Genomic DNA, 22,657 nt, shown 5'->3' on the forward strand with positions numbered 1-22,657 from the left:
GGAAGTGGGAAGTAAGGCCCTTGGTATAGAAGGAGCAGTGGTAGGCAAGGGAGAAGTGGACTGGTTCATCAGGTGGATGGAATTGGCACTGGGGGGGGGGGGGGAGAGTTCCAGGAAAAAAGAGCAGCAGAGAACAATGAGGGACTTCCTGTTGAGTGGAGGTTAACAAAGGGTGTCGACATGGGTGCTAGATGGCCAAACACGAGAACACACGGAATTAAAACTGCTCTGATTTTATGTGTGCAGGTTGAGAAACGTCCCATTTTTCAAGCCACGTGTTTGTTTAACAACCCATTGGGGGTCATCTGTGCAGGAATACTTCACTTAAATATCAATCAGAATCTTTATTTATACTGGAGGAGTAATCCGATTAGCTATTAAGCTCTTTTTCACATGTCCAGTAGGGTCGGATCAGAAAGTTACAACAACAAGCAATACAAAAACACGATAGTGCAAAGTATAGGAAAGGTAAGCAAATCACTTAAAATATACGGATAAAACTAAACAATGTTTATCATACTCTTTGGATCTTTTGGTAAAGTCATGTAGATAGAAAAATTATAATAAATCACGACTGTTTCGATCGCAACACGGGCAATTGTCCTCAGGTGAAAAAAATATAACATGAGAGCTGCTGAAGCAGCAGCAGCAGCAGGGTGTTGTATAGGCCTGAGATGGGTGCAGCCCCAAGGGTAAGTGGGCGGGGTTAGGGAAGGAAGATCGAGGGCACCCCAAAGCTGTTGAGCTGGCCAGTGTATTGTGAGAGGTTAGCAGCGTGTCAATGTAGTTACCGCCACATCGAGGCCTGAGATGGGTGCAGCCCAAGGATACCTTATTGGTAACCTGATTTGTGTCTTGTTGTGTCTGTGTTTGTCAGGTGTCGGGGGAACTGGGGATTCTCAGATAAGCATAGCAGGAAAACACGGCTCAGAAGCACCCCCAGAAAAGAAAGCCAAGCTACAGACGTAAGATTCGCAGATGCCAATCCACTTCCTCTTTGTAAACCAGGTATTCTGTGTTTTATAAACACCCATGCATTACCACGTTTTCTTTTTGTAGCCCATTGTAGTAGAACCAGTAATGTTTGATGATAATGCCCATGTTACATGGCAGGACTTTGTCATTTGGGAGGACAGATTGTGAAAACAGGAGTTGATGTCCTGGCCAGCGTCATCTCGGTTGAACCTATTTCACTTTGATCATCATTTGCCATTTCTTTATTTGTTTATTCTTTTTGTATTTTGCCTGGTAGTAGGATTTTCATTTGCTTAGTAGTGGCTGTATACTGGATTTGGGTCCTTATATATAATTAATGTACAGCGTTAATGGATCCTATTCGCATGAATTAAACTTTATAAAATGAAAGTTTCTTATTATCTTAGGTCAGTAAAAAAGTGGTCCAGTCGCTTGACTTAACAATTCAAAGAAGTTGACAGTGACAGTATAATATCCCTCAAACTTCGTAATGTGGATCTTCCATCTCTGGCCCCAGGTAAATTGCGAAGGTTAACTTCACTCAATGCATTTGTGAGCTTAGCAATGCTGACCTAATGCTTCTCAGTGAGGCTTCTCATAATGGCAGTAATATATTTTTGTACCCAGGAAAACCTCACTGTTTTAGGAGTCAAAATAATCAATACTGTCTTTGTTGAAAAAATATGTAACAACAGAGACAAGAAGACAATATCTCCTTGACATATCTGTCTCCACAAAACAATATCAAAGTTATTATTTGCACAATCCATCGGCCCTACGGCCTACTAGGGGTAAATAATTTCAACACCATTGATTCAACAAACTGGACTGGTTTCATCACAGTGGCTTATCAGCAGTCATGCTTGCTTGCAAAAATGCTGTTGAACTGCCAGATTTTGAAGATAAGGACCCTCTCTTTAAAACATGGGTCCAAATTTTAAGTACAATTATAAAACAAATTACTCCAAATAATCATTAGCATTGTTGTGGAGAAAATAAATAACACAAAAAAACAATGTCTTCTTCATATGGCCTTCTGGGAGTTAATCATTTCAGCAGTATTGATTAAGTGCAAACAAACTGGACTGGTTTCCACACAGTGTCTCATTAAAGTCTTGGCTTCCTTAAAGCAATGCTGGTAAACTGCCAGATATTAGAGACCAAGATCGTTTCAACGGTCCATTGAACAGAATCGTTTGCAGGTTTTTTTATTTTTTTGTAATGTTCACAGTTGTGACGGAGCGAAGGATTTGGAGAAGCATTCCGATGACTCGGCCAAAGCTGGGAACAAAGGCGACAACGGTGGGGGAAATGAAACCTCTTGACACAAGCGTAAACATCCATGCGCACACCCCCCCCCCCCCCCCCCCCCCGCATACACGTACACATTGGTCTAAGTTAGTTGGTATGATGCACGCAAAAATAATGAATGAATCGCTCGTGTTCGCATCCATGCATGATACGTACATGGTTTGTACAGCTACACTGGCAATTCGAGACCCAAACATTGTACCTCCTGGCTCTTGACAGCGCTTTGAGATCCTTTATGAAAAGCGCTACGTAAGTGTAATTATTATTACATCAACAGGCCGTTGTGCATAACTCCTTCATAAATGGAAATTAAAGTCAAGCCACGCTACGATTGTGGTAATGCAACGCAAACTATGGCCCATATTTAATAAACCACTGTCTTCTGCATTCCTTCAATGGAGAGATAGCAAACCTTCACGTACGGTGTCCTGAAACCCTGTAGTGACTGGCAGATCTCGAAATTGCAAGTTAGTTCCTGTACATATTGCCAAACACAAAAATAGAACTGGCAATTGGGGACTATTTTCTGGCAGTAGAACATCGCCACAGTGCACCGTACTTTTGAGTTTGGTGCACGGCCTCAGCTCATAGCGGTGTGCCACAAGGCATCTGAACCAGTCCTGGACGTTGCCCCCCTTTGCCAACCTTATCCTGACCAGTGTGGTGAAGTATGGTCAAACAGCCCCCATAACCAACACAGTATATGGGACACGTGTCCACTAGTGGATTTACAAAGGGCTCTAAATCGTTCTTATAGGGTCTCAGGCTAAACACTGCGGATGTTAAGGTAGTTTTTTGTAATTAAGTCAGTGTCATTACTCTGAAAATGTACACTACCATCCACAGTTAAATGTATGCATATACATAACTTGTGCTGCAATCTACATGTAGAATATGCGTGCATGTACAGAGCCTGTCGGCATATGTGCTATATATATAATACATGGAGAGAATATATGGGAAATTCATTGTGTGTGTGAACAGAGAGCAGCACTGAGGCAGCTGCCGATGGAAATGACAAGAACAGTTCAGAGGTAGGAGGCTCTTGCCTACTTAGCTACTTTCGTGCCTACCTAGCTACTTGCTCTACCTCCTTACCTGCCTGCCTTTCTAACAGCCTACTACCCATCTCACTTTTTGTCTGCCTACTTATGTATCTGACTATTTGCCTGCCTATCCCCAACTACCTTTCTTCCTGCCTAACTTTCCAGCCTGTCTACCTACCTACCTGCATTCCTGTCTGTCTACCTGCTTGACTGTTCACATACATAATAACATCTTCACTGACTTATCCACTCGCTCATCAAACGACCCACCTGCCCGTGTACCCTCCACCATACCTAGCCACGTGATAGTGGTCGATCTTGCTCGGTGAAATTCTTTCCCATCCATCTCCTTCATCGTGTATTCGTCCTCTGCATGGCCTTTGCCGCAGAAGAGCCTGCTGACAATGACGATTCAGCGCGGAGAGAGCAGCAGAGCCTTCAAGGGCGGCAGTCCGAGCCAGAAGCATGCAGAAAAAAGCGACGCGGCGGAAGACAAAGTTCCCATCACGTGCCACCTCTGCAACGTCACCTGCGCCAACAATCGGGTGCCACCTGCACTACTCTTCATTCGTTTCAGACTGCTGGGCATCACGTTGTCTTTGTTATCATTTGGGCAGTGACGTGGTCGAGCGGTTGCGCGTCCGCCACTTGTTGCAGCACTAATGCCTTCTGCTTGCTTCACAGTGGACGTTAACGATGCCGTTACGTTATTCAAAAAGAGTATTCCATAATGTGCTGGTGTCATAGTCCAAATTAGAACATTGTCCCACAACGTACTTAATGTGGAATAAACATCGTCACATTGCCCTCTGCTTGAAACTAGGCTAATGAAGCATGGTGCCTTCATGATCGCCTTGCAGAGCTATAATAAAGGCACAAATATATGTAGTATTGATTTGGTTTGTTCATCACTATAACGATTGTAATTGGGTAGAGCAAGGTATGGGTTGTGATGTTGTTTGGTCATTTCCTAACTATTGGCCTGTATCCCTTGACAGAGGGAGGCATTACTATAATTGACTTAAACATTCTAGAGCAGTGCATTATTACTATTCTAGTTAAGTGCAGGATTCTGAATTTGGATTTATGTATTGGAAATTATGATTTTCCAATATAGAAATTTCGTCTTCTTTGTAAATGAGACGTTAGGTCTTATTAAGAGTGCATTTCTGGATAAATATACATGACTACACATTAATGCTGTTACTTAGAGTTCAACTTTTTGGTCTTCACAGTTACAGACACTTGTCTGTTAACACCGGAGTTGACCTGTCTTCCCTTCCAAAGTGGTAAAATGTTTCTGTGCTGACACGGTACATCTCTTGACCTCATCCCAACCTCCTGCATTGCTCACACGACTGGCCTAAAGGATAAACTCCCCTAGCTAGGACTCTTATTATTCCTACCTAGAACCAATCCTAACTACAGTTGTCAGCTTCATTTTAAAAAAAAGCTGCTGAGCAGGCCCTCAGTGCCCAGCTTCAGTAACGAAAACTGCCAAAAAAACAGCAATGCCCCAGCCAAGTGTCTTGGCTAATAAACATGACATCAGTTGAATGCTCCAAGTCACTGGCAAATAGTCCATTGTGATTCCTTTGTATTGTCTTGGTCAACACATTTGGACACAGGTGTGAACAAAGTGGGTAACCTAACACGCCCATCAATGGCACTCACCGCATGGTATTGTTTGATGTTGTCTCGGTCGCCTGTATTAACCAATTAATGTGGATGTTTATGCTCGTGGTGAATGCATTGAATTATTGACATGAAACTAACTCGATTATATATGCAAAAAGACATGCCAATCTACACTTTGGATCAAACAAACAAACTCCACAAAGGAGAGCCAAACACTCCAAGAAACGGTACAAATTAGATGGTACATACAACACAATAAGAATAGACAATTCGTGGCGAGTCATTGAATCATCAGACAGATTAACTCTTCGGGTCCTTTCAGTTTTTTGTTTTTTTTACCGATCGTATTTTTCCTGCTTTGCTGCTCGGTTGATGGCTCGTTATGACGATTTTCTCGCGGGCTTACACGGGATCGTTGTGCGCCCATGCTCTCACCCCGCAGCATTTCAAGAACCACATGAACGGTGCGATGCACGCACGCTGCATGCAGGAGGTGCAACAGAAAAGCAGCGTGCAGGTGGCCATGCTGCTCGCCCAGGATGGCTCCAAATCAGCTGAACACTGCCTCCTCAGCGTCGTGTCACCTGAGTGAGTCTCACCGGCGCTGCCGTACCCCCTCCAACCCTCCCGCTCCCTCCCCAACGTCGTATGTAAACGATTAAAAGAATTCCCACTGAGCTATTAGCTTTTTTTTCAGAGGCGACCTGGCCACAAAGAATAGCTCAACAAAGTGGATTTTAGCGGCCAAATACTCTAAAGCTCGTGTTTTTAAATGTGGAGGGAAAAATTGTGAGGACCCAGAGAAAAATTCACGCGACCACAGGGAGAGAGACATGCAAACTCCAAATATACAGGCATCAGGATCAGGATCGAACCCACAACCTCCTATATACCAGGTGAGGCAGTTAACATCTCACCACTTAAATCAGTTCAAAGCTAAGCTTGGGTTTTAATAACATGTTATCCAGCCACTTAAGGTGATATTCAACGTTCAAGTATGCTTTTCTGGATTGGCCTTCGTATTGAGCATGAAATTTCTCAAGCTTTAGCCATGCACTTCTTCGGGCCTTCTTAGGATTTGAATTAAGATTTCTGCAGCAGTGTGGGCAAATGCCTTTCAAGTTGGCGCATTCCAAAATATTCCGCAGTGATTCACAGGCAGGTGTACTATGTCTTTTTTGTGGCTTGTTTAGGTGACTTCATTATTTTTTGTGTAACTGACACATTCTTCATTGTCAGCATTGGAGGTTGCACAGTTGCACCCTTTTGGGATAATTATCAAGATTTCAAACTGAGTGCACTGTCATTAAGGAACTTTTAAGTCGTGTGTATCTGTAATGAAGTATAGAAAAACACGAAAACAATACAATTGAAATGTTAAATATAATTTCACTTTTATGGGCAATTGATATCACAATAAATGTAATATTGAAATTGATGCTATGGTATTGTGAAAAATAATATTGCAGAAACCCTAGTTCCTACTGAAAGCGGAAAGTAGGCATCCAGGATCTATTTGGTGTAGGCTTAGTGCTTCGATATGAGTCGTGTAGCCCCTTGACCCACGGTTGATTTGTGTTAATGTTGGCACGTGCGTTGCGTGTGTGTTTGCCACAGTCTCGGCAAGCCAGCCTCCCGCTGGTGCAGCATGTGCAAGGAATACTTCACTTGCAACGTGGTGGAACATCGGCGCAGCCAGATGCATAAGGTAGCGGCTCTCGCGTGCACAGCCGCACTCCTGCCACGTTCCCGCAGCCACTGGGAGAGCATGCTGGCGCGCACTAGCTACTCAACACGGGCACAGCTTCCGGGTCAGCCCAACGCCAACGGCCTCGGGAGCTGAGCTTCCAAAGCGCACTCATGTTGCCCAGTTTTACCAGGGCCAATGTAATTGTCACCATTAATACAAGCCTGTGTTGATAAAATAACTGTTTGGATTTCAGGTTGTCTTAAAACAAGCTGCATCTCAAGATGCTATATAGAAGCAGTGGGCATCGTAGTTTTATAGAGAGAGGCAGCCAGGCAACCGTTGTTAATAACAAACTTTAATGAAGATCTTTTCTTGAGCATAGAGAGTAGGGAGGTGTAGGGGGCATGGAAGATTGAGCAGGAATTGCTGAGCCTTTGGAACATCAAGACTCGTGGAGTATGGGAACGTGGACCTGGGTCATACTGCTCATCCTGCGATTAACCTGGGGCTGTTCCTTTTTATGGAGGTTGTAAAAACATAGCATCAGGCTCTACAAAGCCTCAATGCTTACTTAACCTGGCATGTGCATCATTGTAATGTTACCGCCACATGGTGACAAACCCTGGCTGCTGCTGCTGTTGTGTGTGTGTGTGCATGCAGAAAGCCAAGAACTTGACCAGACCGTACTGCACCATCTGCAGGTGGAACACGCGTTCTGTGCGCAAGTTCGTGGAGCACATGAGCTCGGAGGAGCACAGACAGCGCGCACAGCTGGTAAGTAGGGAAATGCCGGTGCTGTTCAGAATCTTTATTTAGACAGGAGGAGGAATCCTATGAGCTATGAGGCTCTTTTTTTTACAGATGTCCATTAGAGGCGGGTCAGAAATTTATACCAAGAAATGATACTAAAACGATAAGAATGCAAAGTATAAGGTAAGCAAGTCACGAAAATGAAAATAAAGTATATAAGTTAAAATTTTATAAGTACATCAATTGCTGCCGATTTTCAATGCTAAATGCAAGCTTGGGCAAGGCAGCAAAACAACAACAGGACCACACCAAGCCAGCAGATGGTTGGCTACGTACGATGCGAAAAAGTTCACCATACGTACGTAGTCCCTCAATAACATTGCACATTAAATTAGTGACGACAATCGTCAATCATCACAGGGACTGCGACGAACCCACAAAACACCAAAGCACCACTGACTGCGACGGGGCGCAATGAACGAGTCTGAGTGAAGACATAGACGAAGCTAAACTAAATTTTGATTTAAAGCTTTCGTGACTGCAGTAATTCATATTCTTAGCTCTTTCGGTAAAGTCACGTTGAAGGGAAACAATAAAATAATAAATATATAAAACGATAAAAATTATCACGACGTTTCGACCATAAGACAAACGGTCATCATCAGGTGTGAAAAACCAACGGCAAGAAACATTTGAAAGAAGTGGTGGATTGCATTTATTTATTTTTAAACAGTGTTTGTATTTATAAAAACAAAACGTTAGCACCACAGGCAGCGATTTGGCAGTTTATTTAGAAGGACGAGTCCATCTATGTTCTGAAAAGAGGAGGGGGGAGACGAAAAAATAATGTATGCTGTCTGAAAGCCACCGTAAGCGTGAACAATCAATTAAGACCCGAAATGGTTTATCAAATCCTTCCAATGATTGCTAAGCCAGAATCTACGTGATGAGGCTATCCACATATACAAGCACAGAGACAATTTCAACTGAGAGAGCTTTTAGATACCCGAGATTATATACAGGTTAAAGGGGGGGGGGGGGGCAGAGCCAGGAAGGGCCCTGGGGGGGAGCTAAGTTAAGCCGCCTTTTGTTATGCTGCAGGGGGTTAGGGGGACGGAGAAGGGGATGGAGAGCGGTTGTCGAAAATGAGGGAAACCAACTGGAAGAAATGGCAATGGCTGTACAATTATAAGGCAGCTAAAGTTTGACTTGGTTGATGACATCTTTCAAATGTATATTCTTGGTTCTTTCGGTAAAGTCACGTCGAAGGGAAACAATAAACTTTACCGAAAGAACCAAGAATATTCATCCCTGCAGTCACGAAAGCTTTAAATAAAAATTTATCTTTCCAATGATTTCTTAATTTAAAACCATCCTCTCGGTTGAAGTTGTGTCTATGTTTGTTTATCTGGATGACTTCATGGACAAATCTTTGGTAGTATTCGGGAGGTTTACAGAGTACTTTGGTATCGGAGAAATCAATATCATGAGAACCCGCTGTGTCGAAACAATGATCAGCTACGGCCGAAGAATTTGTTATGCCGTGTTTCAAATCTGATTTGTGCTCGCGATAGAAGTTCAACATGCATACATATGAAGTGGGTTCACTTGAGAGACACTAATTCAGGAGGCAACACGTTTATTCTACGACCACAACGGGGTAACTACATAACCAGTAACCACAACGGGATAACTACGTAACCGGTAACCACCACAGGGTAACTATATAAACGGGTCAGGTCAATCGGCACACTGCCTGACCCACGATGCCGAGCACGAAGACCTGAGACCGAGGAGAAGACGTAACACGGCGGGTTCCATTCCAGCAGACAGCCCCGATGCAGCTCCGGGACTCCCATTGTATGCCCCTCAGCGTGGCCCTCTCGCCCTCGGGCACGCCCCCTTCTGGAACCGACTAGAAGGTTCTGGGTCACCTTCCATGTGTCCCCTGCCTGGCTCCGCCCTCGGCCAACGCCCCCTTCTGGAACTCACTAGAAGGTTCTGGGCCCTACAACACGTGTTCCCTCTGTCACCTTCGGCCTATCACGTGCCCTTGCCAGCAAATCTGGCTACTACATCCTCAAATGCCCCCTACTCTGCCAGCCCCCAGAACCATGCTCCCCTAGAGACCTCTTCCATGACATCGTGTACTCTGCTGGCAGAGGGCTACTACACATGCAATTCCTCTCTGTTGGTAGATGGTGCTAGGCGCCGTAGTAACCCATTATATGTCACTACACATACAACAAGCAGAAATGTGCTACCGCTTGGCTGTGTTTTGTCACCAGTTTATGAATTCAAACCACGTTACCGTTTTTTGTAGGAATATTATTTTAATCTTTCGACAGGTGCAGAGCGGCAATGCAGGGAAATCTGGACAGAGCCCAGGGCCAACGGAGGAGCTGATAACGGTGGACGCTGTGGGCTGCTACGAGGATGGAGATGAGGAGGACGAGGAAGAGGACGAGGAAGACGAGGAGGATGAGGATAATGAGGAGTCCGCAGGGGATTGTGCCATCAAGAAGAAGCTGAGAAAAGCCGTGAGGCCGGCAAGTGACAGCGCTGCATCCCACGATGGACAGGAGAGTAAGGAGGACATCGATGAGCATAATGATGATGACGATGACCGCGAGGAGGAGGAGGAGTTCCACGTCAAAGAGAAAGATGAGGGCATAGGCAAGATAGAAGGAAGCCAATCGGGCACGGAGATCATCAAAGAAAAATTCAACAAAAAGGTGATACATTTTTTTTGCTGCCAGCATAGTTTTTCTGATTTTTGTATTGAGAGCGGTGACATTGTGGGTTGCACGTTGTGCTCCCAATCGACAACTGGGGTTCAGGTTCAACTGTGGACTTTGATGTACATCCATCACTTGCCATTGGAATAAACCTGGACTGGGTCTGGCCTCGTTCGACTCGGCCTTAAATGACGACTTGGTGTGGTGTGTAAACATCAGCACTAGGGGATAGAATGGCTGTCGGGCGTGATGCTGGTCACACCAATCCCTTTTGCACCGTACCGATCTTAATGTGCTCAATGAATAGCCCTTACCCTTATGGGCTGAAAGACGAGATGGGGAAATTGTGATCTAGATTGAATTGTGATCTTTTTGTGAGTGCATGGCACTTGTGCGGCCTGGGAACAGTTTCAAGAATGCCACTAGCATTCACAAACTCGCCACAACGCGAGCATTCACAGGGTTTACTAACGGCGCTCGCCCCAGTCGAGCCCAACTTACAGTGATGAATTTGCCTGTGTGTCTGTATGTAGGCGATGGGTGTTGGGGGAAAGGCTGCGGAGATGGAATATAACCCCACGGTGGCGTACGGTAAGACATGAGACATGGAGCTGCCTGCTTTCTTACCGCATTGAGTTCAAAAACTTTCGGCCGTGGATTTATGGCCTTGGGTTCTTGCACATTACTTGACACACCTCCTCGTGGCTCTCCTCGACAAACAGGGAAAGCCTCTTCCCCATTTTGGTTAGCAGCTAAAATTCAAGTAATTTTTGGATAACGCCTAACATCGTATTGGCTTCTCTTAAGTGATCAATTAGTGTTTCTCGCACTCTTTACGTGAGAGCTGGGCAATGCAATGCATGTCTTGATGCTGATGCCTATTAGTTCGTGCTTCATATGAGGCATCACTCAATAATTAAATAGTAAAGCTATAATCCGTATTGCGTTCTCCTTGCCGTAGTGAGATAAATAGTGATAAATACCACATCTTATTTTTGTAAGACCGTAAATCAACGGTTGGCCTCTTTAGCAAGGTATCGGTCAATATGGCACTTGACGCTAGCAATATTGCCCACATTATGAATCACCTATACTATGTTGTGTAGTGCATTACGTAGATAGTACCAAATAACTTCAGAGGTCCTAAAATTCATATTTTTATTACAACTTCTAGGGTTATAAAACTCCTATCAAACACATCTTACATATGTAAGAATCGTCGTCTAAATCCGAGTGTAACAATTAGCCGAATTTTTTCACACGTGATGTGTGGATGCTGTATGCATTTACTGCAGTGGTTGTGTGCGAATGGGTGAAGCTGTGTTGAGTGTAGCACTGGTTTATTTCCAGTACTGTCGCAAGAAGTTGCAAGTGAACAAGGCCTCGTTCTAAAATAAGCATCTGATGCAATGGTGTTGTCCACATGACCACCTCGTAGATATTGCTGGCCTTAGATTTTTTGTTAATCACAGAACTTGCCCTTGCAGTATATACAGACGAAAGGAGGGTTGTTGATTTAACGTCTTAACTGTTTTTTTACAATGGCCTTCATACCCTAATGATGGCTTTTGCTTGTAATCTCCAGACATCCTGATGCCGTTGGGGTATTTCAATCAGCTGTGACTTATTCACTGGTGCTAAAATCATGACTCAATCTAAGTTCCTCGTGCTCCATAATACTCCATGTAAAACATTGTTGTTCATGGCCTGCTGGCCAAAAAGTTAATTAGTTAATTATTTTTTTCCGTCAAAGGAATAAGTAGTTAATTTATACACAGTATATGTAATTTTTGGTCAAAATCCCAGACATGGCGAATGCAACCCCACCCACAGCCAGTTAAACTAGCACCATGCTGAGTACCAATCTGTGGCTGGTCAACGCTGGATAAGTGTGAGAAGATGACATGAGCACCAACCATCCAGTGCTCACGGTGAGGGACGTCAACAGGCATTGCCGAGTTACGGAATAGTTTTGGACCGCTCGGCACTTGGAAAGAGCGTAGAAGGATATTTTTTTTATCTGGTAGAGGTGTTTTGGCGTGTGCGAGGATATGTTCTGTCCATATAACCACATTCCTCTCTGAGAAGTCACTTCTATGATTCCACGAGCCAGGAGGAGGATTTGCCTGCCATGTCTGTCAGCCCACGGCTGTTCCTTTCCTCACTGCAGCTGGGCTGGTGGCTGCTCATCGTATTAACCATCCCGTCTGCGCGCCCACCCACAGATCTCCGTGTCCCCCCCTCTTATCCACCCTTCCTGTGATCCCATCTTCTCTCCGTCTTTGTGTTTTTCGCGTCTTCCTTCACACGCAAAATGCCATCCTTTGGCAAGCACTCTCAACTCTGGAACTTTCACGATTAAAATGAGAAGCCTTTGGCCACCGCTGCCTTCAATCTCCTGCTATCGTCGGATCGCTTTAAAGGAAGCGGTCGCTTCCTTTTTTCACTTCACGCACGAGGAAATCCCCCGATCTTTCCACCTCCTTCCTCGCACGCACACCCAACGCTCTCTCGTGCCTTCCCTTGCTCTGCCCTCCCTCTCCCTGTCCCCCCCAACAGGCGAGGAGTTTGTCGTCACCGTCAGTGGCTTGCTCTGCCACCTGTGTCAAAAATTCTACCGCGCGGAGCCCTCGGCGAGGCTGGCTCACTGCCGCTCGCGCGCTCACTTTCTCAAACTTCAGGTATACGCGCGGGAAGGCCCGACCGAGCGCAGCGTCCCCCACGCACCCTCATGCCACCAGTTCTCACGCCCCTCCTGAACGAACGCCCGGACGCTTCGTCGCTGCACTCAACGCGGACTTTCCCAACCGCCGGTCCCACTTGGCTTCCCTGCGCAGAGATTTGCCCCACCTTCCCGCACGCACTTACGCCCACACGCGTGGTTGTAGCGCCACAGCCTAAGTGGTAACACAATCGGCCGGCACCAGAGCCTTCAAAATGTTCCACTACCCTCGCCTACGAGTTGAATTTAGATTGATCCCTTGGTAGTGTTGAAGGTCCCAGATGTGTTATTGGTAAGCAACAAGCGATCCCTGCGTTAAGTCTAAATAATCGCTATTGCCGAAGAAAGGTGCAGCTGAGTCTCAAGACCTTTTTTTCCCTCAACAGTCCTGATTTTGAGATATTTGGCCAGTTCCTCCTTGAGTATTGATTATTTTTACCTATAAGTGGTCACATTTATAGATGACCAATACCATTATTAATGTTCATCTATATGAAAAACAAGTTATATATTTTAACCTGAAAAATACTCTGTTTTCACTCATTTAAGGAGGGTTGGGATTTTTTCCATTTAATTTGAAAAAATAATTTTGCACGTGGTAGGATACCAGTAGAGCAGCAGAAACCCCACAAATGTGAGGGGCTTAAACTCAAATGTCTGCACACACAGATCCGTGAATCCGCTGGCTGGACAGCCATCTCCTTGCTGCCTCACCTCCGCACCTCCCATTAGCACGGTTGGCTACGTACGGTGCGAAAGAAGTTCCATCGTACATACATACTCGCAGTGCAGCAGGTTTTGAGCATTTCGCAAATATACATGATCCCCCAACCCTAGCCTGCCAAAGTGTTGGATCACAGTGTGCCTCGACGAAATCCATGCGTGACAGGCAATATATCACTCAAACTCAGCTGTACAGACAACTCCAAAATTGCCCATCCTGGTGTTGCCCTTTTGCCTTATAGCTTGGTGTCTCTTCAGTCTGATCCCTGAGTGATCCACCAATCCTCCTGCAATCACCTTTAACTTAAGTGTTTGGTCATTTTAATTGTTTGAGTTATGCATCCATGCATAAGGTGAATTTATGACATCGAGGGCAATTTTATAGGCTTACATGCACTGATTGCCATATCCAGAGAAGGCAGAATTGGCAGAATTCTGTCCAACTTTATCATATGCCCGAAGAGAAGAGTTGAAAAGTCCTGGTGATTGAACCTCTTTCACTCTTATATGGGATCATCAGCAGTGTATAGCCATGCCACTTGACTGCCACAACGGTGCCTATGCTTGTGAAACAACACAAATCCCAGTTGCAATTTAACTTGCATTCTCTGTCTTTTAATTGAAGGCAATCTTTTTTTCTGCCTTTGTCAGGAAGTGGTACTTACAAGCGGAGGGAAAGTTCATGGCATTGTGGCTTTTTTCCATCATGACGAACAACTTCAGCCCTCCACTATACTCTGATTTGACATGCTTACTTCGGCCCACACAGACATTAGAAAATATATAATGTTCCCACTAGCTGCATGATCATTAATACTTTATCCAATTCGCAATCCGAAAATAAAAAATAGGTTTACATTCACTATGGGGCCATCCATTTAGTACGTACACAAAAATCTGTCAAAACTTGACCCCTCCGCCCCTCCCTGTATGCACACGTACTTCTTACACCCCCCCCCCCCCCACCTGCGTACGTACGCTCGACCCCCCCCCCCCCCGAATCCTATAGAACGGCCGATATTTAATCCACGCAGAAACGATCAAGGATGAATAATATTAACGTGTTTAAGCAAACAGATAGTCCACCGCCAGCTGCATTAAAGAATTAAGTGTCCGCTAGGTTCAAACGCCGATGAACCCAATCGAACGGGTGACGTATTATGGGAATTTCGTCAACACGCGCAATGTCAGGCTGAAGCACAGCAGCGTGATAGCTGCAGTCAGGGGTACGGTGGCATACAAGTGACACCTCTCCCACAGTCCCACGTCTCCCGGTAGTTCTTGTCTGGCAGCTGAAGAAACGTAACTGTAGCTCGTTTGAAGCCCCCCCCCCCCATTTTCTGTGCGTACATTGTCAATAGACCCCCCATACGCAAGCGAACGCATTTGAGTTAACCCGCCCCCTCCATGCGTACGTACTAAATGGATAGCCCCTATCCTTATATCGTAAGCAGTCGTCCTATAGCGGTGTTTCTCAAACTTGTTTGGCCCATGGACCACTCAGCCCCACCCCACCCATACACATTCACTTCTCTCTCTCTCTCAATACCAATTATACCAAATAATTTATATTTGTGGATCATAACATTTTTGTACCCAGCCGTAAGGTTTTTTTGGGGGGGCATTTAGATCTTAGATAGTTTACCTCATTAAAATGTTAAATTTAATATAAGTAAAATATTAATGTCTGACACAACAGGTAAAAACGTTGCCATTGTCTGGGTCAACCTGCGTTGGCATCACAGCTCCGCGGACCTACTGGAGGACCACCGGCAGACCACCATCGGTGGGCACGCTCTGAGAAACCTCTCTCCTATGTTCTGGCCATAATTACGACTGTGCCTCTTCGCTCCTCTACCCCACACTGTTGTCAATTCAAGATTTGGCCATTGCCTGTGTAGGATCTTTCACCACATACATTCCACTGTTTACCATCACTTTCCACCAGAATTATCAAAATATAAATCTGCATAGGTCTTTCTCTGCTTGGGCAGAGGCATTTTTATTTTTGTTTTCTCCAAAAAACCTCAAGCACAAAATGGTCAATTGTATTCAGCCTTCTACTCACACTTGAACCCCAACCGTGATATCTTCAGCTGTGCGTGTACTCACAGACTCGCCCACCAATCATTCATCCAAGTCCCCTGTTGACGCAACAAGCCCAAGAGCCCATGAACACAACAGATCGCTTGCAAAGGAAACCTCGGGCCTAATATTACCACCATTCATCCAAATATCCCCTTTCCTACCCTACACGGTCAAATTTCAAATGTCCACATTTTCCAATGCCCACATGACAGAGCGTGCCACTTTTAGTACACACATTTGTTCCTGTCCCATGGCCGCAATGGAAGGCGCTCCGATTTTTCCCCGAATGGCGAAGCTCAAGGAGGATGCAGACTCGGCGCCCCCAGTGGAAGAGCTACGGTTTTGTGTGGCAAGCCTCGGGCGAGCTACAACAACTTCCAATTCCTGCTGACGCGGTATCCTGCCTCTAGCCAGCTGCCCATATTGTACGCGTTCTCGCCTCTTTGTGCGTGACTTGTGGGTCACAGTGTTTCCCTTTTTGTGTCCACCAATGAAAAAGAAGAACTAGGCCTCTGCGAATGCCCTTGCTGTTTTATTAAGATTGAAAGATAGATGATCTCTCCAGCAGTTAGCCCATTCAGACCTGGAACATCTCTAAGAATTGTCTTATCGGCAATAACAGCTTGGTAGCATGTCCCTAGGCTCTATAATAGTACAGCGATGTTTTTTTTATTTGACTAATAGCTGAAAATATAATAGCATCCAACCGCTTGTCAGGATGGTGAAGGCTTCTCCACTCTGCGTGAGTCATCGAGATTGTTTGATCATACTTCTTCACCCTGATCAATGCGGATGAAGGCGGTGCGCAGGATATTGCTAGCCGTGAAGAGAGCTCTGGTGGCCCGGTTCGTAGTGCCCCACGTTTTTTAACCCTCCGTGTCACCGCGCTACTCCCCCCTCCCCCCCCCGGATTATCTTACCGTCTTGTGGAGAGCGCACGAGCAGTTGCGTTTCGACTTTCGACGATCACGTTCCACTCGCCAAAGCGCGGAGGTAATTAACGGTACGCACGCAGTGCTGAGCTGAGTAGGTGACAGCAGCTGAGGCGTCTGTTGGGTTCAAGGGTTTCATGCTGTGCATGCGCGAGTTCTGGGCACGGCGCGTGTGTACGTGTACGTGCGCGTTTTTCACTTTTGGCTTAAATGGTTCTATTGCTTTGCACTGCTGGATGTGCCGCGTTGCAGAAGCACCTGCAGGCTAGCGGCTCCGGGCAGACTTCCCAAGTGCGTGGATCGAGCAAGCGGGGCATGACGAAAGCCCAGAAGCAGGTACAGGGAGTGGGCAGCGTACCCTGCTGGCAGTGTTGGCTCGAGATTTACTCTTGGGAAAGGAATTTTTCTCGGATGACGTGGTTGTGTGTTTGTATATTTAAGGTGTGCCGTCTATTATGGCCTGTGCCTACTCGGGTCTCGTTTCCTTTAACCTTTTGACCAATTAAATAATGTTGTACTAAAAAGATTTCCAAAATTCTTAACAAACACAAGATCCAGGTCCGGTTCAATACAGTACACAAAATCCGTGATCTGATCCCATCCGTGAAGGATGTCATCCCTGACTTACAGTACCCCGGGGTTTACAAATTGAGTTGTACCTGCGGTGACTGCTATATCGGGGAGACGAAACGACATTTCTGACCGAATCCGCGAGCACAAATCAGATTTGAAACACGGCAGAACGAATTCTTCGGCCGTGGCTGATCATTGCTTCAACACAGTGGGTTCTCATGACATTGTGTTCTCTGATACCAAAGTTCTCTGCAAACCTCCCGGTTATCACCAAAGATTTGTTCATAAGGCCATCCAGATATACAAACATAGACACAACTTCAACCGTGAGGATGGTTTCAAATTGAGCAACCACTGGAAAGATGTTATAAATCAAGTCAAATGGTAGCTGCCTTTTAATTGTCCAGCCATTTCCACTTCTCACTGGTTGTATGTCAAACTTTAGCTACCTTATAGTTTTACAGCCATTTTCGTAGTTTCCATTTTAGGTTTCAAAAAATTGGTCTGTACTTGATGTTTTGCATCGCCTCCCCCCAGAAGAAAAAAAAAACCCGCCGCCAGAAAACCAAAAGGGTTGTTTACCCGCTTTTGTGCAGTTTAAGAAAAGGCGGCTTAACTCAGCCCTCCCACCCACGTCCCTTTCTGGCTCCCCCCCCCCCGACCTATATATAATCCAAGTTGTCTCGGAACTGTGCACTTGACACAGATATTCTGCTGTGACTGTTCCACCTGAAGACGGAAGCTTGTGTTGCCTCCGAAACGTCGTGATTTAATTGTTCTATTTTATTTTACCTACGTGACTTTACCGAAAAAAACTAAAAGTTTGTATGGAGGTGTTTTAATTACAGAACAGTTGATTCCCACCCACCCTGGTCTCCACTCCCGACCCCCCCACTCCCCATATGGATAAAAACATGTAAAGGTACAGCCCTGCAATTGCGAAAAGGTTTGCACTAAAGGAAGCACTTTCAGAGCTCCTCCAGCTATTATTTCGCCTGCTCTTCCACACTGGCCAGACGTCTTTGAGGAGGTGGGAGTAGCCACACTGTACCCCGCTACACTTGACCTGCCCATCAACTGTGGTGATCCCATTCTGCTGGGTGGCTGGAGGTCGGGGATTTTATAAATGTCGCCCATTGGGAATATTATAAAACATTTGACAATGTCTGGAAAAATGCAATAATGTGCGGAAGATGTTTGTTAAGAGTGTTTGCATGAAGTGGATGGAAGTGAATGAATTGACAAGTTTGGCCACCTGTAGGGGGAGGATGATACGAACTTATCAATCGCAGATTGTCAAGTTGCAATGCAACCAGCGTGGGTTACCTTATTTTAGATATGTGGGTTGTCAGTATTTTACACGTCGCCGATTATTGCATTAGTAAAGTAGAGGTGAGCATGATCCGTGAAGAATGCCTGGTCTGTAGACAGAATCGGTCTCTTTGCTCATTGCAGCCAGGTGGAGAGAAGGATCCAGAGGGCATGGCTGGTGAACCCAATGAGGGCTACATCCGTGAAGATGCTCCTTCCAAAGGTACACGCACGCACTCCGAATACTGCAATGCTCGATCACAGTGGTGCAGGGTGTTACAGGCTCATTTAGCCCTGCCAACTGCTTGGGTAGCCCCCGCCCACTACTCAAGTAAGCACCGCCCATCGTCCATATCCCGAGTTAAGTATGAGACCAGAACATCTTTAACTGGGAATGCTTCGGGACACCAGGTCGCACTCATCACACACAAAGTGCGCTTGCCACAAATGAACCACAATACCTTGCTGTTCTCGTCAAGGAGCATAAACCATCATGCGAACTCCCCCGGTCATCCTCACAGCAGATTATTTTGGCTAGCCATAGAACAAAGATGGTCACTGCATTGCTTCCTTTCAGATGCGCTTCTGCGGCCGTCTGGAACGCTCTTCTGATATTCGGAAGCCATAGGAGCTATCCACTTTTAAATCCAGATTGAAAACCTATTTCTTTAGAATAGCTTTTTGTCTTCAGTTTGTTGTCCTCCCGCACCTTGATGAGCACGGTTGGCTACGTACGGTGCGAAAGAAGTGCAACATACGTACAGGACAGCCTTTGTGAAGCTGTGTCTGATCCAGACCTTAAAACTCACAAAAGTGTCTAAGACTTTGGCTTTCGCAGAACTTGAGCTCTCACTCTCTCCTCATGTCTTCACTTTGTAGGACTTCTTTCCACCTATGTCCACCAGTCCGGGTGTTTGGTAGCTGAAGTTTTTTTGATGTGCCGTTGCAGAAAGTGGCGAGGGAGTTCAAGAGAAGGACGACCTCTGGCTGGCTGACCACCAGAGCACGGATGAGGAAACGGACTTCTTCGAGGGGCTGCTAGCGCAGGACGATGATTTTGGCTACTCCATTGGCCTCGATAAGGAGGAAGACCTCAATGATTTTCCCATTTAGTTTCCAGCCCAAAGGCATTTGCGCTTGAACAGAGCTCACGAGCCACCTTTGTTAAATATTGTGGCAATGGCATATAACGGAGTTTCAATTAGCGTAGGAGCCCTTTGCATTATAATGATTATAATTTAAAGACCTTTGGCTATCCACTGCTGGATGAAGGCCTCTCCACGCTGTGTCAGATGTGGGGGTTGATTGACCATACTTCACCAGCCTGGCCACTGTGGGTTGGTAAAGGTGGGGGTCACGGACCAGCTCGGATAATACTCGCAATGGTTGTTTGCGTTTAAATTTGAATCGCTTGCTTCATCGCGAAGTGCGCTAACCATTACGCCACCACTTCCTCCGAATTGCATTATAGCAGCGGCGAGGAAAGTGAAAGTGCACAAAAAAAATTAACTGTACAATTCAGAAAGTTTCCGTGAGCCTCGTGACTTTTTTTATGAAGGGTCCTGCAAATTTAGTTTCAGTGGTGGGCTGATGTATATGTAGTACAATTGACCATTTTGCAGGGAATTTTTTTAACTCTTTATTCCGACGCCAGCACACGTATGCGTGTGTATGTGTACGGAACTGAATAATTTCTGTGCAGCGTTGTGGGATTAAATTGAATGAATGATGCTATATAAAGTGAAATTATTATGTTGGAACTTCTTTCGCGCCATAAGTAGCCAACCGCGCCAATCGGAGGTGTCTTGTGAACGACGTCCCAGTACAGCGAGTCTGCTATCTACGTTGTCCCGATTTGCATTGAGAAAAAGTAATAAAGAAATTAGTTTTTAATCTGGATTTAAAAGTGCATAGCTGCTGCGGTAATCATTTTAATATTTACATGCAAATTTTGACCAAAAAAATACTACGTAGAACGTATCCCAAAAATTTGAAGTCAATGGTAAATTTTATTTTGATTTACATTCAGCATCTGCAACGTAAATCGAGGACTTACTATTTACCGTCAAACTGAAGCAGGCGGCGTGTATATATTTTTAGTTTTGTTTATTGGGGATACCCGTTGCATTCGAACCACAAATATGTGGGAATGAGCGGCGATTCGTGCTACTGTCGGGGGCCATGTCACCACCCCAATGTGAGAGAAAAATGTGCGACGTGTAGCAAGTAAAAATTATTTTACAAACAAGTGGAAGTAGCCGTTCTTGAACACCCCCCCCCCCACCAGGCCTTTCCATGCCCCCTCTCCCTCACTTTGTCCACCTTTTCCCCGAGTGCATGTGCGGCCTCGAGCCGATCTGACAGGCTGGCGCGTTTGTGTTTATGAAGGTTTCACTCGCGTTGTGTGGTAGATGCGTTCCAAAAATATGTCTCCTTCAATCACTCCGTATCCCCTCCCCTCTCAGTGTCGGTGTTCTGTAGGGTTTGGTTCTGGGTCCCTTACTATTCTCCATATTTCACCACTTGAATATTTTAACTCTTTCTGTGTTCCTCATTCCTTTGTAGGTAGAGAATTCCCTACCGTCTAAATCATTCTATTTTCTCACTCTGGTCTAACACCGTTTTGGGACTAGGCTCAAAAGAAAGCTATCTCTGGTGTAGACCAATCAGTTTCAAAGACAATGCGTATATTATCAAAGTACGTTTTTTTTGCATTCTGACCACAAGTAGTGTGGTTAATTCAGGCATGATTCCTTGTAAAAGGTTTCAGCTTGGTGTTTTAACATCTTAACACCTGTTTTGTTGCCAGAAAAAATGGGATAACCTATTCTCATATTTTGGTACTGGCAAAGGAGGTCCCATGGTGTTTATAAGCTATGTCAAGCGTCTTGGGTGAAGGCACGCCATATATTATATTGAATATGAGTTCATTGAAACCGCTTGTAGCGAATTTTGATAAGAAATATGCTAGCCGTGTATACGCGAAATCGCACAAACCGAACCTGCATAGAGCGTAGGAGACCTGTTGAGTCCTGCGACGTTGCAATCCATCTCACACCTGCACATTAGATTGTTACTAACCAGTTCCCCGTGGGAGTCTCGTGCTGAAGAGAATACCGTGATTGTGTTCAAGAAACGTTGGGATAGTCTCTTGAGAGCTTTTACAAATTCTACTGGTTTAGGAGCTCCAGTATAGTGGTGTGTCTCATCTTCCTCCGACGACCCTAATTCCTGACCCGGCACCGACCGACGCGCTTTCTATGTGCACCTGGCCATACCTCTTTCCCAACCCTACACGGCGCTCCTCCATAAGCTCAACTGTGTGGCCACCAGACTTCTGCCCCTACCACCCTCCACCTATCCTCATCCATGCCCATTTACAACTTCACGCATGTCCCCCATACCCCACTGCCTCTCATCCACGCTGCACCCTTCAGAAACCCTGGCTCACCATCACACTCTACCTTATTCTGCCTTACCTACCCCTGCAGCATCGGCACCATTCCCAGCCCCTGTCCATCCATTCCATCACTTTCCTCGCTGAACGCCGTCGGATTTCATCTTAAAGCGCTCTAGAGAGGGCGTTATATGAATGCGAAAAGAACGTTTCTACTCGTTTAGTTTTGGGAATGTTCGTAATTTGATTTTAGGTTTTGTGTTGCTGCAGTGGGAGTGTGAATGAGTGAAGAAAGAAACGGTAAATGCAGAAGTCTCTGTAAAGGGAAATGTCTCCTTGAGAGAGTTCATCGTCAAGAAGAAGTTATGGAATGCAGTTACCATACGTCTGAAAAAGGATTTATGATTTTATAATGGTAAGTTTTGAAGGTCGAAAAGGAGCTTGTGAATAAATTTGTTTACAGGCACAATGTAGAATAATGGGCACGGATATGAATCGGCTTTGCTTACAAGCGTTGACTTTTTAATTGTTGACATTTAAGTGCTGTACAAAGGTGCGTGTGCTGCTTGGGGTTCTTTTTTAAGTTGTTACAGGAAAAAAGTGATCAAAGTGCTGTCTTGGCACATTCTTTATATTTTGATAAATTTCAGGTTCAAAATAATGTCACTGGGTTTCCAATTAGAATTCTTAAATCACTGCATTGTAATAAATTGTGCCCCCATTACATTTTACTTTAATTCCGAATAAACGTACGTGTGTCTTA

The 22,657-nt window shown here is 45.3% G+C and overlaps 1 protein-coding gene across 5 annotated transcripts in view; it reads left to right on the forward strand.

The window, feature by feature from the left end:
* CIZ1 (CDKN1A interacting zinc finger protein 1) overlaps positions 1-22,657 on the forward strand; it is a 30,303-nt gene extending 7,646 nt beyond the window's left edge. For 3 of the 5 annotated variants that reach the window (XM_076074726.1, XM_032973220.2, XM_032973221.2), the window contains 13 exons: positions 878-965; positions 2,207-2,277; positions 3,271-3,320; positions 3,722-3,877; positions 5,413-5,558; positions 6,588-6,678; positions 7,321-7,434; positions 9,759-10,145; positions 10,682-10,739; positions 12,708-12,829; positions 16,866-16,949; positions 18,642-18,720; positions 19,447-22,657. In XM_076074726.1, the coding sequence (XP_075930841.1) occupies positions 878-965; positions 2,207-2,277; positions 3,271-3,320; positions 3,722-3,877; positions 5,413-5,558; positions 6,588-6,678; positions 7,321-7,434; positions 9,759-10,145; positions 10,682-10,739; positions 12,708-12,829; positions 16,866-16,949; positions 18,642-18,720; positions 19,447-19,610 (1,610 nt within the window). In that variant the 3' untranslated portion in view covers positions 19,611-22,657. The remainder of the gene's footprint in view (positions 1-877; positions 966-2,206; positions 2,278-3,270; positions 3,321-3,721; positions 3,878-5,412; positions 5,559-6,587; positions 6,679-7,320; positions 7,435-9,758; positions 10,146-10,681; positions 10,740-12,707; positions 12,830-16,865; positions 16,950-18,641; positions 18,721-19,446) is intronic. The other 2 variants (XM_076074727.1, XR_012947159.1) reach the window with 2 other exon arrangements.

Source organism: Petromyzon marinus, chromosome 50 (genome assembly GCF_048934315.1).
Source record: "Petromyzon marinus isolate PM22_M1 ecotype Great Lakes invasive population chromosome 50, UKy_Petmar_22M1.pri1.0, whole genome shotgun sequence".
Classification (NCBI taxonomy): domain Eukaryota; kingdom Metazoa; phylum Chordata; class Hyperoartia; order Petromyzontiformes; family Petromyzontidae; genus Petromyzon; species Petromyzon marinus.